General features: G+C 37.7%; 1 protein-coding gene and 1 long non-coding RNA gene across 2 annotated transcripts in view; both read right to left on the bottom strand.

Moving 5' to 3' along the window:
• Positions 1–6,294: 6,294 nt before the first annotated feature.
• LOC142100141 (uncharacterized) lies at positions 6,295–12,358 on the bottom strand. The gene is made up of 4 exons (XR_012678733.1): positions 12,124–12,358; positions 11,857–11,933; positions 10,514–10,593; positions 6,295–6,741 (listed from the first exon to the last, which is right to left on the bottom strand). It is a non-coding gene; the product is annotated as an uncharacterized LOC142100141 (long non-coding RNA).
• A 2,521-nt stretch (positions 12,359–14,879) lies between these two features.
• Positions 14,880–19,410, bottom strand: part of LOC142100257 (uncharacterized) — a 160,559-nt gene continuing 156,028 nt past the window's right edge. Inside the window, exons 11-14 of the mRNA XM_075184187.1 lie at positions 17,294–17,423; positions 16,698–16,853; positions 15,530–15,658; positions 14,880–14,951 (exon numbers count right to left, since the gene is read on the bottom strand). Coding sequence (XP_075040288.1) covers positions 14,880–14,951; positions 15,530–15,658; positions 16,698–16,853; positions 17,294–17,423 — 487 coding nt within the window. The remainder of the gene's footprint in view (positions 14,952–15,529; positions 15,659–16,697; positions 16,854–17,293; positions 17,424–19,410) is intronic.

Raw genomic sequence — 19,410 nt, 5'->3', positions numbered from 1 at the left:
TTGCAGTACCAATGGGCTTATACTGCAGGATTGGTTTTGCAAATTTTGTTGTAATTAATTATTTTTTTGTACTTTTTTTTATAACTTTTTTTACATTTTTTAAACACTTGGGAATAATGGGGAAATAACTATGCCCTTAGAAGCACAGAGCACAGGACACAGCACCACTGGACTGAACAGGACCCAGCAGCACCACTGAACTCAAAATTGACAGAGCACAGCACACAGCACCACTGTACTGATACTGCAGAACACAGCACAGCACAGCACAGCACAGCACTGCACAGCACAGAACTAAACAGCACAGCACAGAACTAAACAGCACAGCACGAGATCTACCAGGACAGAGGACCACTTAACACACCCTCCCTCTACCCTGATCAATGCCCGAGTGAAGATGGCGGCGACTAGCGGGGAATTTATAGGATCCGAGTATCGCGAGATCCGACAGCGGGATTATGACTCAGAGCCTCGGTTTCAAGTTTTCATTTGGCGCCAATACCGGATCTGTCTCGGATCCGACTCGGATCGGAAAGGTTCGGGGGGGCTCGGATTCACAAAATCCGAGTGCGCTCATCTCTAAAGATTAGTAAACAGACCAATTGGTTGAATACTAAAAAAGCCTAGTGGTTTCTTTAAATGTCATTCTTATAATGTCTGCAGATACTTGACTACAACAAATAAAACATTTAATGATTTCAACAATACATATATATGTCCTTTAAGATCAACGGTTAAATTTACTAAACTTTATTATTCTGGTGGTTCAGAATCTGCCACACATCTATGGGAATTTTGCCATTGAAGCTAGAGGATTTATTATCCAATGGTTTGGAAGGTGAAAATTAAAATCACTTATGATGTACAGCAGTCTCTTAACCCCAAAACTGATGATGATTTAATGGAAAAGCGGCGTGTTTTTTCTTGCCGGTTTTATATTGGCTCTGAAAACATTCAGGATTTATACCTAAAACGCATTATAAAAGCCTGGAAACTTCCTCAGTATCTTTGATAAGGACCTGAGGAGATAAGTGTTAATAGGGGAGAGGAAGGTAGTAGACAAGTTAATTATGATTTCTGACCATACTTGCCAACTCTCCCTGAATGTCAGGGAGACTCCCTGAAATAGGGGTGATCTCCCTCACCCCCTGAAGAGTCTGGCATTCTCCCTGATGCTGAGCCAGTACAAGACATGGTTGGCTTCGCCATCTGTGGCATGATGACACAGTTCAGAAATTGTGTCCTATGTCCATGTATTGATGCCTATAGAGGTGGCCATTTTCATGGAGACCAAGGGCTAGATTTACTAAGCTGCGGGTTTGAAAAAGTGGGGATGTTGCCTATAGCAACCAATCATATTCTAGCTATCATTTTGTAGAAGGTACTAAATAAATGACAGCTAGAATCTGATTGGTTGCTATAGGCAACATCCCCACTTTTTCAAACCCGCAGCTAAGTAAATCAAGCCGCAAGATTTAATCAAAGACTGACAGGTAAGACAAAACGACTTCAGTAATGGAGACAGAAATGTAAAAAAAACTTCAGTCTCTATATATTCATTAGCTGCTTCTCTTTAACGCATAGTTGCCTACTCTCCCAGAATGTCCGGGAGACTCACGCATTTCTGGGAGACCTCCTGGGAGAGCAGGGCAACCTCCCGGTTATCGCCCCTGCAAGAGATAAGGGGCTGGGCTTAACTATGCAAATATTGCCATCTTAGCCCTGTCCCCTACTGTAATTGGCCAAAATTGTGACAATCATTTAGGGGGTGGGCCAATATGATGAAATTCGTCAAGCCCTGCCCCCAGATGCCCACCACCCCCTGGATCTCCCTGAAGCCAAAGAGGAAAAGTTGGCAAGTATGTTTCTGACAGGCGTCCTGTGTTTCTGTGTCTCTTTCCTTATTTGCTTCTTATTATCCTTACTGTTTTCTGTGTTACTTTTTCTTTTGGCTAAAAACTTATTAAAACTTGTTATTTGTATGTGATTGTGATGTCAGTGTAATTTTTATTAGTCTACTTTGTATTTATTTTTTTCTCTGTGCTTTTTATGATATATTTGTTGGAGATTGTGGAGAAAAAGAGAGAGGGGGTAAGAGTGTGGAGAGTGTGGATAAGGAAGATAATAGTTAGGGTATTCAGTGACAGAGGAGGCACAGGAGGGTGTAGAAGAGACAGGGACAGATGATAGTAGGCTAAAGAATAAACTAGGTAGGAATATTAAGTTTTCACATGATGAAAATTGTGTTCTGATCTCTAGTATAATGCCCTGTCTTGGGGGCTAGTCGTGTCACCGTTACTCTAGCCCAGTGGTCAGGGAACTGGGGTAAATTACCCCTAATGGGGTAAAAATGAAATTCCTGGGGGTAATGCTGCCGATTCACATGCTGTCAGTTGGATTGTAGACCCCTTTAAATGTAAAATTGCTGTTGTACCAGAAGAGCCTCAAGGGTTGACAGAGGCACTTCTTGAGCTTCGATGCAATAATAAAGCGCGTATTGCATTTGAAAACAATGCAGATCTGTCATATTTTTCATGTCAACAGCTGCAAAGGCATTCAAAATTGCACATGAGGCGGCCGTTCAAAAGTTGCTGCCTTTTGCAACGACCTACCTTTGCGAACAAGGATTCTCCACTCAAACGAGCATAAAAACAAAGCAGAGAAATCGACTGGACGCTGAAGACTGTATCCAAATTGCTCTGACATGAAAATGCCCCAATATTGATGCTCTCGTATCAAAAATGAAGCAACATCATTTCTCCAAAACCTGAAGTTTTGAAGTTGAAGCTTTCAAAGAAATTTTTAATAGATTCGATAAAATTTTGAATTCCAATAATTAATAATATATGATTTCCTTCCTTTCAAATCAAGGGGGTAATGTTGGCGTATCTAAATATATTTGGGGGTAAAACGTAAAAAAGTTCCCTGACCCCTGAATTAGGTCAACTACGTTTTAATAAGAGAATTTACAAACTTTGTTTCAGCAAGTAACTCATACCTCAATAAGTTATAGTAACTAAGGGCCTGATTCATTAAGGTACTTAAATTAAGAAGGTTCTTATTTAATTCTCCTGGACAAAACCATGTTGCAATGCAAGGGGTGCAAATTAGTTTTCTGTTTTGCACATAAGTTAAATACTGACTGTTTTTTCATGTAGAAACAAAAAGGAGAGGGATAGGGAAGAATTGTGTAATTGTGTAATTGGAGGCACTCAGCGATCATAGTTACTAAAATATCTATGTCTTTATTAATATACATTAAAATAATCCCTCCTAATTCAGATAGCGAAATATTAAAATAATTGTGACTATAATTGTGAGTTAAAATAGCAAAATTTGCTATGCCCTGCTACTTTATACCAACATATATAAATTGTCAATGTATGATATTATTAGTTACTCTCTTATTGAAAACCTTTTGTTATGCTGAGGTAACATTCATTAATAAAGATATATGTGGTGTGAATTAATTATTGCGGTGACGGTTGTTCAATAAGCACCTTTACATTGCTTCAATTCACTCTGAAGCAGTTAATTTATAAATGACACAATGTATTGTCACTTTGGTCTTATAGAGTGGTTACTTAATCACTGTTCATACCACTGATGTAATAAAGACTACATATAGATTTGAAATGTGTCCGTTATTGTTGACCTATCCAGTACATATACATATTATCTTGTAAAGCCCAGTGAGGGTTAAACTTTAATATGCTCAGACCCAGCTGTTAATCCACAAGTTTAGTTCTATCCATATATGGTAATATACCAAGGACTAAGCAGACTACAGAGTTAGCATGTGCTCTCTGATCTAGCAGTATATGCTGGTAATACTGATAATGTATTGTTCCATTTATCATTAAGTGGATTAGTTTTGTTGTTATAGGTCAGTCACCTATATGTTAAGTGAATGTCCTTCTAAGTTACAGCCATATCGTTTAGCCGTCACACGCATACACACACACATCTATAATATCTATCACCCATATAGGGTTGATGTATCCTGAGAATTACTAAGTTTAAACAATTATAACAGAGAGTGAGTGGGAGCAGTAGCAGGGTAAACGCCAACGCGCGTTTCGCTACATGCTTTTTCAAGGCTAACCAGAAACAGTGAGGAGTAAACATATTTATGCAGTAGTTCACGCCGACTAGTATGACGTGTAACGTTATGATAGGCGGAACTCCGTGACAAGCAATTCTATTGATCGACAGTTGCTGCAGCCAATCCTATTAATCGGATTAGCATTAATCCGCCCCTTGTAATCAATCATTGAAAGATCGTCATTCCCGGCTGTCAGCATGTAAACAAAGAGTATATAATAACTGAATTGAGACTGATTATATCTACGTTTGATCCCTCCTGGATCCTACCTAAATTAGATGTCAATACTACCCTATATACTAAGCAGCATATACAAGAATGATAGTGATAAATAACTATAGTAAGTATAAGATAAATGCGCAAAATAATTATCCTCATCTGAAATTAAAGAGAGGATATAGTATATATATTAATATTGGTGTGGGATTTAGACACCTATCCCAGTGAAATAATATAAAAGTGAAAGTGATGAATAAAAATTAGACTGTACAAAAGTTTGTACAGATAAAAGTGACTACTATGTGAGAATCAAAAAATATAAGGATGTTGGTTGTATCTTTATTTTCTCTTTTCTGCACAGTACATGACCACATGTAGTCAGAGTAGTAAGATAATTTGAGCCCTCATTACAATAAGTTATGAAAGGTGTTTTAATTTTACTTATTTGTGTGCTTAACTTAATAAAAATATCTTGATTTTTAAAAAATAGATGGACATATTCTGGAAGGCAAGATCCATGGGGATTTTCATTTTTTAAAGTGACAGCCCAGACTTCTCCAGACACACATTGAACATGAGGAGAACGTTGCAACACTTTTTTCATCATTGTGGAGAAAAGCTTCACATACTGAGCGAGATTTATGTTCTGTATTTGGATGACTAAAGTGTAGTCCTTTGTTTATCACCTTGGTATGTTCCTAGAGGTAATATACTTTGACTGGACAACCATCATAATTTTGGCCACGTTACTGAAGAGCTGGTGCTCCAAATCAGCAGTTGGAGCTAGATGAAGACCAGAGGTGGATTGAGAGTCCAGGATGCACTAGGTAAGATATTAGTTCAGGTTATCTGAATTGTAATCTAAACTCTTCTCTAGACAAACTTCCTCTCCTCACCATCACACAAGAAAACTAAGATGTGTATATATATATATCTCAAAAGACAAGAAAGGGCGCCAAACATAGTGTATTAAATGTGACTCTTAGTGAATTTTCCACATGCGTGTAATTCCCGTGCCAGAGATCCAGATAATATCAGCTTCAATAATTGCATATGATGATCTTCTCTAGGTACCGTCTAAGATGGACATCTGGAACCAATTATAGATATTCCCAACAGTGTAACTCTAGGGTAGCTGGAACCAGTGTAACTCCAGGGTAGCTGGAACTCACAAATAAGCACAATAGTGTGATACCGCCAAGCAGGATTACATACAAAGGAATATTTGTTAAAAAGAGGCACAGGCCTCACACTGCAGCTCCAAATATAAATTGCTCGTACATTAATACAAATAAAAAACAGCTTATCTGTCCTAATCCTCGTGTGTTGAAAGCATCAGGTGGGGCAATCCTGGCCAGTAAGCCCAAACTGACGACACAGGTCCTGGACAGCAAGCACACAAATCTCCAACGCGTTTCGTCCTCCAATGTAAGACTTTCTCAAGGGGTCACATCTAAAGTGCAAGTGCTCAGTTCTTAAATACAGTCCTGCTCGGTGCATCTCCGGAAAGTGGGCGGTAATATACCTCCCAGGTATAGGGGTTTACATCTAGCAAAGGCTGTATATATAATATGAATATCTGTACTACAAAAATGTAACACTATATAGTAATGTGCTCTACACACACACACATATTTATTTTTATTGCATTGTGAAGACCCATGTCTGGAATATGTCTCATAAGGACATATCTTTCCTAATGCCATAACAACAGGACAATAAAATGGATATGTTTAAGAGCTGTTTGTCACCATACAGTTATCAGTTGAGATTTTCAGCTTGTCCTAGACCAAAACAATGACATTTCAATACCATATGGGGACAGTTTCATATATCTGGCTGTCTGAGGATATCCATAAACACACACACACAGATGCACACACACACACACACACACACACACACACACACACACCGTCACCTAGCCATGGCTAGTCAAAAAGATTATAGTCATGGTCAACCACTGTGTATCGATTCAACTATGTTTATTTCTCTTTATAGCGGTTATTCAGTTCTTTATATAGAATTTCACACCAAACCAGTTTAGATCTTTCAGTGTAGATGGCTCATCCGTGATGCACGCGACACAATCATTCTTTCTGGGCACCCTGAATGTCTGAATAAATGTAATCATGTGCTTCCCCACAGATTTGACCTCCTCTCAGACCCAAGTTTTCTTCTGCACTTCATTGTGATCTGAAAAGAAGCAGAATTGCCCATTAATGATTAACCTGTGGAACACAGAGAAAACAACATGATTTGAGTAACAAAATATTGTGCTACACCAACCATTGGAAACCTTGGTTGTGCTTTGGTCCCATGTTGTTGGATCCTTACATGATCTCTGAAAAGAAAGTGTTGACTGTATACATGCCTAGTTGCCCCTTTGGATCATCCTCTGACTCGTCACTCTGTAGCTGGACTGGTTCAAAAGAAAAATGGATATATAAACAACTGATTTATTAATTAGATCATATATCGAAGATGAGATTCCAAACCTACCATCTGGATCAATGTTCATCTCTTCATATTTTTGGCTTTGAATTCATCCCGTCTTGCCTGTACAGCCATTACAATTTTGATGCTCTTGGTTAGTTGGAGGGTCCTTTCTGGGAGGCAGTAATGTTGCTGGTGCACCCAGATGTTGTGCCCAAGGAAGTCTGCCAATTGGTCCATTTCTGTGTTTAGGCTGACAACTTTTGAAAGAGTACCAACATGTATTTGCAACTTTTTGTAACACAGTGTTTGTTGATATTGATCCACATTGCTAAGCAAAAGGCTTTTACAATCGGAACATCTGAAATGTGACAAAGCAGCTGGTCTTTTAAACATGTAGACATTTTCAGTGACTACTCCACATTCTGGTCAGCACGGTGGCGTAGTGGTTAGCACTTCTGCCTTACAGCACCGGGGTCATGAGTTTAGTTCCCAACCATGGCCTTATCTGTGAGGAGTTTGTATGTTCTCCCCGTGTTTGCGTGGGTTTCCTCCGGGTGCTCCGGTTTCCTCCCACACTCCAAAAAAAAACATACTGGTAGGTTAATTGGCTGCTAACAAATTGACCCTAGTCTCTGTCTGTCTCTGTCCATGTGCGTGTTAGGGAATTTAGACTGTAAGCCCCAATGGGGCAGGGACTGATGTGAGTGAGTTCTCTGTACAGCGCTGCGGAATTAGTGGCGCTATATAAATAAATGGTGATGATGATGATGATGATACTTCTCTGCATGAAGTTTCATCGTACTTTGCATTGCTGGTGTTAACAGGATTGCAACTTTGTACATTTCAATCCTTGTGAAGTGCCTGCAGAGATTCTTCTGAAGCTCAGAAAAGGGCAACATCTTTATGGAGAGCTAAAGCATCTTTAGAAGAAAAGGTAGTTAACAGCATCTTGGAAACCTCCCCTTTCCATCTTCAATTGAATAAGATCACCTGTGCCAGAGAGACCTTTGCGAGCAATGCCCAATGTTAAAGGGATAGTTTGGTGGATAAACTGCTGTGGCACATTTGCTGTTTCTCATTGAGATACAAGTGGATCCTTTTCACACCTTCAGTGACAGGTAAAGGTAGAGGCATGTTCCATTTTGAATCCTTCAGAGTTTTTAAGCCAGCCAATGGATTTAGCCCATTCCATCTTGTCTCATAGATCCTCCTGAATTTGCAGGCATATTCCACTATAGCAATGCAGCCCTCCATCATTGCTCAGCATTGCTCAATGCTTAAAATATTTTGGAAGCAATGGCCAACTTTCAGAGCCAGCGAAGGAATTTTTTATGTACTGATTTCATTGTCAAGTATATGTTTCACAGCGTTTACTACATTCATAAAATTTTATGGAATGGTAAAGTCTTCAATTTTCTCCAAAGTGTAGGTCTTCTGACATGTAATAGTAAACTTCTTATTTCTCGAAGACGGATGTACTAATGTTTACTGACATCTGATGAGACATGATTGTAGATATACTGCACCATCTGCATGATGCATCTGTCATTTTCAATTGTGAATAATAATAAAATTAAGCATAAATATTTTATATATATGTAAATTTATAAATATATTAGTAACTCCACTGGCCACACCTTTTAGTAGCCCCCACATTTAACTAAAAAAAATTAAAGAGCCGCCCTATAACATTAATAAACCTATTTAAATAAATGCCCCTACCAAACCCCACATAACATTAATGCCAACCCTAAATATTATAAATAACACCCCCACCCACCTTCATAACATTAATCCCCTGTTAATGACCAATATACTTATATTACTGTAATCAGGAACAGAGACCCAGCCGACTGGAGGCCGCTTCACCATCCAGCATCCTGGTGCATAGATGGGAACAGGTAACTGTAGTAAGCAAGATCTGGTATGTGCCTGTATCCTACACACTACCCAGCTGACTGAGCAGGTAATAAACACAGGCCAAGTGCAGGTCAATAGTAGACAGGTGCAAGCAAAAGTCTGTGGTCAGATACAAGACAAAATCTAGTAGACAAGAATTCAGATCAGCAGTGGTCAAATACAAACTGAGCATGCTCATGGAGTTAGTCTCTGAAACTGCTATTATCTATAGATAGAGTAGGCTCATGGACTGGCTCTGAAAGTTAGTTCCTCCTCTTGCAGGATTTCGATCTGTGATAAGATTTCACAGACGGTACGAGCCTGACAGTATCACCTTACTTTGAAGCTCATTCCAGATGCTACTAGGAATAGAATTTCTATAAGAATCTCCATGAAGGTAAGCTGATTTAAGGCATAGCAACATTTCATAAACTGGCCCCCAAGAGTTATATATTTTGCAGAACAGACAATACATAGGGTAATCCAATCATAAATCAAATAACAATAAAAATTAAGATAGTATTAATAATATTCGTAGATATTTAAATATACTGTATATATTAGTAAAAAATATAATTAAAATTTTAATGTCCCAGCCTCCACCTACCCTAAATAGGCAGCTAATCACACTCCTTTTTTAGAATTAATTTATAACATCTATGTAATATCTAATCGAACATCTTAATATCTATTATAATTATAAAAATAATATTGGTTAATATTTAAATATAGATATAGGTGTTCTTTCTGTGCTCCTAAATGATTAGGGAAGGGAATGGGGAATGCAGCCCGAATAACCCTTGGAAACACCTACTAAACTTCCACAAATAGATAAATATAAACACAGAAAATTGGGATCAGGCGCACAAGGGGAGGGGTTTGAATATACTGTATATATTAGTATAAAAAAATGTCATATCAATTTTAAAGTCCCGGCCTCCACCTCCCCTGAATAGCCGGCCAATCACACTCCTTTTTTAGAATTCATTTTATGAAATCTATAATAAATCTAATTTGATCTTTTTAATATTTTAAAAAAATTACAAAAATAATATTAATAGACATTTAAATATACTGTATATACTGGTAAAAGAATGACATTTAAATTTTAAAGTTCCGACCTCCACCTCCCCTAAATAGCCGGCCAATCACTCTCCTTTTTTAGAATTAATTCTATAATATCTATGTAATATCTAATCGAATATCTTAATATCTAATATAATTACAAAAATAATATTGATAAACATTTAAATTTACTGTATATACTTAAACAGGAAAATGTAATTTCGATTTTAAAGTTCCGGCCTCCACCTCCCCTGAATAGCCGGCCAATCACACTCCTTTTTTCGGATCTTTTTTAGAATGTTTATCTTATTATTATTAATAATAACAAATAACAACAACAACAATAATACTAATAATAATATTAATAATAATAATAATAATAATAATATCAATATTAAAAATAATAATATTTTATCTTAATAATAATAATAATAATAACAACTAATATTAACATAAATAATATTATGTATTTTTAACTTTAATAATAATATTAAAATGATAATAATAATATCTAAACTTGATAATAATAATAATAATTATTATAATAATACTTTCTAATCTTAATGATAATAATATTAATAATAATAGTAATAATACATTTAATGATAATAATAATAATAATAATATCTAATATTAATGTTAATATATAATTTGAAACTTAATAATAATACAAATAATGTCTAATATTTTTTTATAATAATAATAATATAATCTTAATATTAAAAATAATATCTTATGTGCATAATAATAATAATAATAATAATATTATTAATAATATATAATAACCTTAATAATATCAAATCTATTTTTCCTATCTATTATATTTACGATCTTCTAAATGCCATCCCTCTCCTCTTCATGCTGGGCTGTATTGAAAGCAAAACAAAAGAAAAGTTATTTTATGTAAACATTTACAGTTTTTTTTCCTGAAGTAGCAGGCTTATACAACTATATAATATTAACAATAATGGTTCCTATGAGGTTATTATATGTACAGTAATTTGTTACACTGTGAAATGAGTTATTAGTAAGAAATGAGGGGGCTCTGCTTTACTATAATGGGGGCTCACTATTCTCTTAACACTTTTATAGTCATCTTGTTTCTGCAATAAAGAAGATGTTGTTAGTGAATGAAATAATTGATGATAACCGATGTCCTTATACTAACATGCTGGTTTTAGCCACAATTGCATCTTAAGTCTGGTAAGTAATTTTCACCACTCACCACAGGGGTAGTGTACTAAACAGAGTGGGCAATAGGCTGTGATTTTAACCCTGGAGGTATTGGCTATTATTGGGAAAAACATCAGAGTGGTCTGTTACTAAGGAAACCCTATGAAGGTAATCCTGTTACTAAAATATGACCTGTACACCAGTGCCTTTGGTGATGTCACAACTATAAACTTCAAAGGGGACATTGATTGTCAGACCATGGTTTCCCCAGTGTTATTGGGGATTGGCATATTGCTGCTTTCAGGAAGCTGTTGATCTACAAGTACTACAAGTACCATAATACCCTTAACCAGTTACAGTTATAAGTAGTCAATCTTGTAATATAGTTCAATTCATTTTTACACACACCCACCCCCCAAAAAATAATAAGAGAATTGATGAGCTCTGAGTTCCCATCTTTCAGATACAGGAGAAGTGATGGAAAAATATTTAGAGTTTTTCTAAACTCTATAAATACTACAAGGAAAGTCCATATAAGAAACTCTCCTCTGTGCTTTGGAATAGAGGGTGGTTTTCTGTTTTATTTTTCTTTTGAGAAAGTGGTTCAGATTTAACTTGCTTAAGATTGGTCACACATAGGTCAAGGGTCGGTATAACACACATAAGATAACACACAACACTGCTATATAAAATATTATCACATAGTGCAATACTGTATAATATTATCAGAAAACACATTATTATATAATATAAGAGGAAGATCAGAGAAAAAGTGAGACAGGAGAGGAAAAGTGAAAACGTAATCAGGAAGGTAAAACTCCAATTGGTTCCCTACTTCAGGTAATGGGAGGAGAACCTTTTATTTGCTATATATGTTGGGAGGTGTCAAAACAGAAGTTTGGTCAGTTTTATTGAATGAAAACAGATAGAATGGTAAATACACCAGTGACTCTTACCCGTTAGTATGGTGATTGGCACAATAAGTGGACATCAGTGTCTTCTTATCCTCACCAGGTCAGATGTCAGATGTGTACTGCAGATTAGAGAAAATTAATGTTAGAAAACTGATCACATTTCTTTTCCCGTTAGTCTATATGGTGCTTCAGACCACAAGACAGTAACTACTGAGATATAGAGACACCGGTGAAATACAGACTGACATATAAAGACACATATTTACATATACTGTACATATTTACAATAACTACAAAGATACTACATACGCCAAGTGCTGTCTCTCTGCCTTCACTTGTTGGGCTCCAGAGAACAAACGATGATGGGCGATGTTGTGCCAACATATATAACCTGGGCTGACGAAGGGGCCACGTGTTCTTAATGCCGGATGGATGTTGCATTGCACCCAAAATACAATCATCTGGGAGCTCTTGGTAGATGGACTCCAGGGCTTGTACCAGGCTGCTCCTGTGCGTGATGTTACTCCTTCACCGTCTGAGGAGGTAGCGATATCTTCACTGGTGGCTGCAGGCAGAAGAAATATCACATATATTTCACATGAAAGAAATGAGGGAAAAGGTTCCGAACATATGAGGAAAATAGGCTCTGTCTGTAATCAGAGATAATATGCTCTTTTTTTAGCGTATTCTTCTTTCCTTTAGTATAAGCACAACTGAACCTCACTATAAATAATATAACCAGTTACAGCAGTGACATTATGTGTGCATGGAGCCATTGCTCTTTAACTTCTGCAGAATATGTGGTATTAAATGACCATTATATGGCAACACAATATAATGACAGCACCTCTACCCATTAAAGGGTGCAGTCTATATTTCTCATGGTTCACCCACTCTAATGAGGGAGATATCATCAGCAGGGGGTGAATATGATGTGTGTCCTGTACTTTTATATGTCTACAATTACATACTTAATTATGTATTGATAAAGATTAAAGCAACCAATTTTCCATCTAGAGATTCACACAAATAGATTTAATAGTAAGCCATTAACAATAGGAACTGGATTCTCTGTTCAATACTCTCTTCCCCCACCTCATATGGTGTGAGACAAGTCTTTATCCAAATTGTGGGAGTGCTTAAACCTGTTTTTGGCCTGAGAAGCAGCTTGCATTTACATATAAAATGCTGTTAGCCACACCACTCACAATGGGCCTGATTCATCAAGGGTTGTATCTGCCAAATTTGAGTGCATCAAATGCAAAATCACTCTGCACATGCCCAGATGCAGCAGATATGACCATGAATGCAATCCTGTACGCTGACAAGCAGAAGGGACACTTACTACTTTGCCATAAGAATGGTATCTACACTCTATCAGAAATAGACTTTATTATTTTTTCTTTTTGCTTATTAGAGAGTGTGTATAGGTATTTTGCATCAGGACTTGTTTATTGTATACCAGCTTACCGGTTACAAAAAGATTTTGCAATTATCTCAGGACTTTGTTTACACCCAGCATCCCATGACATTTACTGTCTACCATGTTGTGATATGTTTTTTGGCAGATATATTATGCTGATTTATGAGGTTTTACACTTTGTCAGTTTTATTAAACCATTTACGACCCCACTATCAGGAGCCTTGGGAACTTCTTGCATTCTGTCTCACTTAGGCCATAATCTGGCTGCCATCATACACACTGTCTCTGGAAGCGCAGAAACCTTTATCTTTTTTACACTTACTACTGCCTGATACATTGGGGAGTGACCTGGACGGGGAACAAGGGATCTGCTGTATTCAATGTACAGTGGGGGCGTACCAAACTCAAGTGCATTCAGCTATAGTCGTAGCAAGCTCTGTGGGCATCAGAGTAACCTAATTTTCGACGGTATCCCTTACTCCAGCTCTGGGGCTACTCCAAGTTTGGGTAGGGTGGCATTGCAATCCACTGGCTATATATAGTGTAAAAAATAGATTAAAAAAATAAAATGAGTGGAGTCCCCCCTCCAAATGCTGTTAAACCAAGTGCTGCTAGCCTACTGCTGGCTGCCGCAAATTCAGGGAAGGAAAAAAGTGTGGGGTCCCCCCTGAGTTTATAAAAACCAGCACTAGGCAAACCAGTCAGAGACCCACTGATATTACTAAAGTCAGCACCAGCAAACCAGCCAGGGTTGTTGCTCTCTAGCAGGGGCCATAATGACAAACCCCAGCTGCGTTTGCCCCTACTATAGTGTCAACAAGCCTGGCTGATTTGCTAGTGCTAGCTTTAGTAATAGTGGTAGCACCAAATGCTCCCCCCCTGATTTTGTGGCAACCAGCAGCAGGCTGGTAGCAATAGGGTTAATAGCATTAGAAGGGGGGACCCCATGCATTTTTATTATCTATTTGTAGAACTGGTGGGTTGGGTGGCTCAACTTAGACCAGCTACCGGACCCGCAGCGTACTGCAGGCGCTGACAGGTACATATGTATCTGCAGAGCCCTGTGTTGTAGAGCAACCCTGTGCCCAAATTCAACAGGGCACGGATCTTCAGATCCATGCATTGATGGATTTGGGAGCACGCTAAGCCTAAATACATGTAGGGAATACTGAGCGGGGGTTACGCTCACTATACGTGCCTTGATGAATCAGGTACAAGGTGTGTGGTGTGTACATATAACATGAATGTAATAGACTTTCAATTTCCACAGATTGTGCTATTTGTTTTATAATCTCATAACACATTGGAGGAAGGTCCCTTAGTATACTCTCAATCACTGGACCTAAACATGTTGGCAAGAATAAGGATTTAATGGAGACTGTAAGTTTAATATAAGGCAGTTTATAATGTGAAACTGTGTGCTAGTGTTGAAGTAATGCAGTTTGGTCAGTTTATGTTAGGATATGGATGAGATTACAGAGTTTGTACTAGTCATAATGTGAAACTGAAGTAGTGAAGTTTGAATGGAAAACTTATAGGGATCTTTGTGATTGTATGTGAATGGAACTATATGAATTATAGTGTCAAGAGAAAAGTTTAACAAGATGGCGGAGGCCATGCAGGGTCTGAACCTATAATGTTATTAAGAGACATCCTCCCCTACATACATGTACATGAAGTGTGATATAAATGGTATAAGTGCATATGTGAGAAACTGTTTGAGATAAGTGGAATGAAAAAGTATTAGAATAAATTGATCTGGTTCATGTATAATGAATGTGAGTGGTATGGGACATAAATGGTATCTGAGGTTTATAGTGTTGTGAACTTCCTGTGATATATATATATATATATATATATATATATTACACCTCTTGTTACACACTGAAATGTGATTTATTGTGTTAATATATCTATGCTAATAAAGTAAATGTAACTTGTTGATGTTGTATAATATACTTCGCTAATACGCTGTTTTATTTTATGTATAATACTGTTGCAAATAGAATGATAATTAGATTACAAAACATTTTATATGAAACTACATCTTGTGTGCAGTCTTTCCTGATAAAATAAACATAAGCTAATGATATAAATATTGGTCCTGCAGATTTAAAGCAGAATACAAATTGTATTCCTTGGGTTAAACCTGAAGTACCTTTTGCAAAAAGTTTACTGATGGTAATATTTATACATATTTCTACATAAGTTATTCAATTCTCATTAGCATATTTGCCAGACTATTATTTTCTTCCCCTTTACCTTGTATACATTTCAGCTCTGCACACTTACTTTGCCGGGTATGTATGGGGGTTGTACACGAAGAGCTTCTAGCTCCTCCCAATCAATGCCCCGGAAGAACGGATGTTGTCGAATTAAACCGTTCAAACCCAGACGTTTCTGAGGATCGTTGCACAGGAGCTAAAAATATCAATAAGAACATAATTAAAGGATCCCTTATATCTACATATCTGAGAACAATGTAATTCAGTAATATGTTTTCAGAGGATGTGAATCTAGTTTAGGACAAATGTAGGATAAAATATTTCAGTTAAAAAGTGAATCCTGTAGCACTGATTGATCTGGATTGGAGTTGGTTTGAGCCATAAATTATTTACGTGCGTCAGAAAAGTGGAACCAATAAAAGTAATCTGACATATGTAATACTGATAGTTTCTCCATATATATTTCTTTTTTTTCTTTTTTGCTTTACAGAACAGTAATGCAGGCTCTCATTTGCACCATATACACCTCAAATATATGCAACAGCTCAGATACCTGCATCTAACATGGATGTAATAGACTTTCAATTGCTACAGTGCTATTTACAATATAGTACTGTGTCCGTGTTATGTATAATACACATTGATGCTCAGATACTGCAGATTACACAGTATATGTATAATGTGTGTCTAATCCACATGTATATAATGTGGGCTGGAGTATCTGCACTGAGAGAAATGATTATTGATATAGAGCTGTACAATAAAATCATTGTATATGGTCATATTTGCATTGGCTGATCCATCACACAGTTACTAATTATTTCACTATCAGGAAGTAAAGATGTATTTGCAGTGTGAGTATTGGTATAAATTCAGATACACAGAGGATCTCTATGACCTTGTTCCCCCACAGGAGGATTTTGTATCAGTGTATATGGGGGGAATACTACCACCCACAGGAAAAATTGGGGAGCTACACAACACCACCACCAACTGTTACATACACACCCCTTTAATATGAACCTTACGTATGCTCAGTAACATCCCCAATGCCTGAAGAGCGTGCAGGGGAAATACATGACGTCACTTCCGTTACACATTTTCAGCTCCCCTAATGTTTCTTCTAGGTGTCGGCAAAGAAATTTAATTTCAATAATAGATGCTGACCAATGGGGCACAAAATTGATGGTATCTTTGTACCTAGTACTGTATACTAAGTATCTATTCTCACTCACCTCCTCAATGATGTCACTTGTTGTAAGACTGAGGTTGAAGCCTGGCAAAGCGGAGAGCTGACAGACGAACGGGGACTCTCCAGTTGTCATTTGGAACAGTACAACACCAAAGGAGAACCAGTCCACCCCGGTGTTGTACGTGTGTCCTAAGAGCATCTGCAGGTAAGATGGAAACAGATCATTAGATTAGACTGTTTAATAAATAGGAATATATACAATTGATCAGTAATCACTGCACAATAGTCACATACAGATACACACAGGGAAAACAGTGCATGATACTGTGTGGAAGTAAATTGGTAAGTACAAATAGATGTGTTTAAATCCCCCTCCAAATACTTGTACTACCATACAAATGTAATGTATGGAAAGACTGCAGTGCTTGTAGTGTATACACATTTAAGCCCGGTGCTAAACTTGGGCAATTTGAAAATTGCACCCACCACATGGTAATGATGGCTGACCGAGTGCTGGCCCCAAAATGACAGGAGGTAAATATGGAGGAATGAGTGTAAATGTGCCAGTCTTTACTCCATATTTGCCTTAGCATATAGACCCCATATATATGAATAGAACTAATATACTAAACACCTCACCTCTGGGGCAATATAGCCGAGTGTTCCTGCATATCCGGTGGCCCCTTCGGTCTTATTTACAGCCAGCCCAAAGTCAGCGATCTTAATGTGGCCGGCTCCATCAATCAGGATGTTCTCTGGTTTAAGATCTCTGTAACAATGACATTTATCATTTGTTTTTCCTCTTTATGTGTTTGAGCATAGACAATATAAATTGTAAGTATCATAAATAACTAAGCCTCATTTACAAATGTCAAAACGTGAACTTCCCACAGCACAAATGCCTTTTGCACCTGGCTGGATTAGGGTATTCCTCTGTATTGTTCATGTGTGCACAGAATGTGCCCTCCCTGTAATATAGTCACTTGTACTTATATAATTATACAGTATACAATGGCTGAAGCAGGCCGCCCTAGGCTAATATTCTCATATCACCCCCTAATCTATGACACCAGGGTAATGGTAGAAACAAGCACGTCCTTAATTTAAATCCAGCTTCCTTCACCAGCCCCCACAACCAATGTTTACTTTACATATTCTCGAACCTCAGCTCGACTTGGCTTTTTAAATGGGTCATGGAAATCTTTGTCACGCATTTTATTAAAATCAGTAGTGACAGAGGTGTGAACGATTGTTACTGAGGGTGAAGGGATGAAGGTGGAGGTGGTGAGGGGGATGTGAGGGGGATGTTGCAGCTGTCATCATACTTGTCTCTCCTACTATCCTCAGTGCCAGTGCCGGCTCCAGAGCAGGATGATAGGGACGATCCCCTCACCCGCTAGCCGGTGGTAGTCACTTAGTTGACTATCACTACACGGACAAAGACTTACCCGACTTCATAAGGCAGAATCCAAGAATCACGATAGTATGTTAACGGCGAAGGTTTCAAATCACTACTTGGCACAATCGCGAACAATGCAAAAGCCGTCAGACAGAAAGTCATGTAACTTTCTTGGAGTATACTATTATTAAGGGTGTTAAATGACTAAAGCAAGGAGCCGCCGAATGACAATATTTAACACCAGACCTTGTACTTTGTCCATCCGGGGCTCCCTGCTTTAATCATTTTACACCCTTAACTATAGTATACTCCAAGAAAGTCACATGACTTTCTGTTTGCCGGCTTCTGCATTGTTCGCGATTGTGACAAGTAGTGATTTGCAACCTTCGCTGTTAGCATACTTTCATCATTCCCACATTCTGACTTCTAAAGTTGAGAAACTCGTTGTCTCTGTAGTAGTAGCCGGAGACACGTACTCAACCCCTGCTAGCATGGGCAGGCTGTCTGCGGACGCATACAGGGTACATGTGCCTGGCGTCTGAAAAACAAAGATTCTGCCCAGCCACTCAGTGATGGAGAGGGGAGGGTTCTACTAAATCGCCCGGCCACCCTAAAAAAAATCTAGAACCGCCCTGATCAAGTGCCTACCAGCTGATGACTGATTGACTGTCTTTGCTATGGGAATGCATCAAGAATAAAAGCTTACTAGTTTTTTAATGTTTTCTTTTTTACTTTGAAGAACAACTATTCTCTTATATTTTAAAAAGATTATCATTGTACCTCTCCCTGTCACAATTTTGCACCCTTGGATAATTGGACCATCAGGCCTCTTAGTATAGGACAACCAGGTTTTAGGCGCTACATAAACAGTTCAACATACAAATCAATAGCACAAATATCACTTTCCTGCATATTTGTATTAATTGGAATACTAGTATGAACATGATTGCAAAAAGAATCATAATACTAACATATAGCACTTAATACATTGCTAACTGTTGTGTGTTTTATAAAGTTTCAAAATTAATCGAATTAATGACTCCAGGAATGGGAAGGAAATTGCCCTTTTAATAATTAATCTGTTCTATATATTCTGTACTCTTTCTTCTGTTAAGTTACATGTAATAAAAAGTGTGACATTTATTGAGGTGACAAATCTAAGGGTCTATATACTATTCCACAGCGGTAATACTCGGTATGTTTTAATGCACAACTCAGCGATACATAATGTAGTACCACTGATAGTCACTATGGTAGGGCTGCTCAGGGAGTCTCAGCAAAGAGCCCCCTCCTACACAAACTGATCTTACTGTTCACCAGCAGCTTTCTCTGGATTTTTGGCCTATTGCAGTTTGTT

Source organism: Mixophyes fleayi, chromosome 8 (assembly GCF_038048845.1).
Source record: "Mixophyes fleayi isolate aMixFle1 chromosome 8, aMixFle1.hap1, whole genome shotgun sequence".
Classification (NCBI taxonomy): Eukaryota; Metazoa; Chordata; class Amphibia; order Anura; family Limnodynastidae; genus Mixophyes; species Mixophyes fleayi.
Note: the sequence above shows the minus strand (reverse complement) of the source record. Positions and strands in the feature narration are given on the sequence as shown.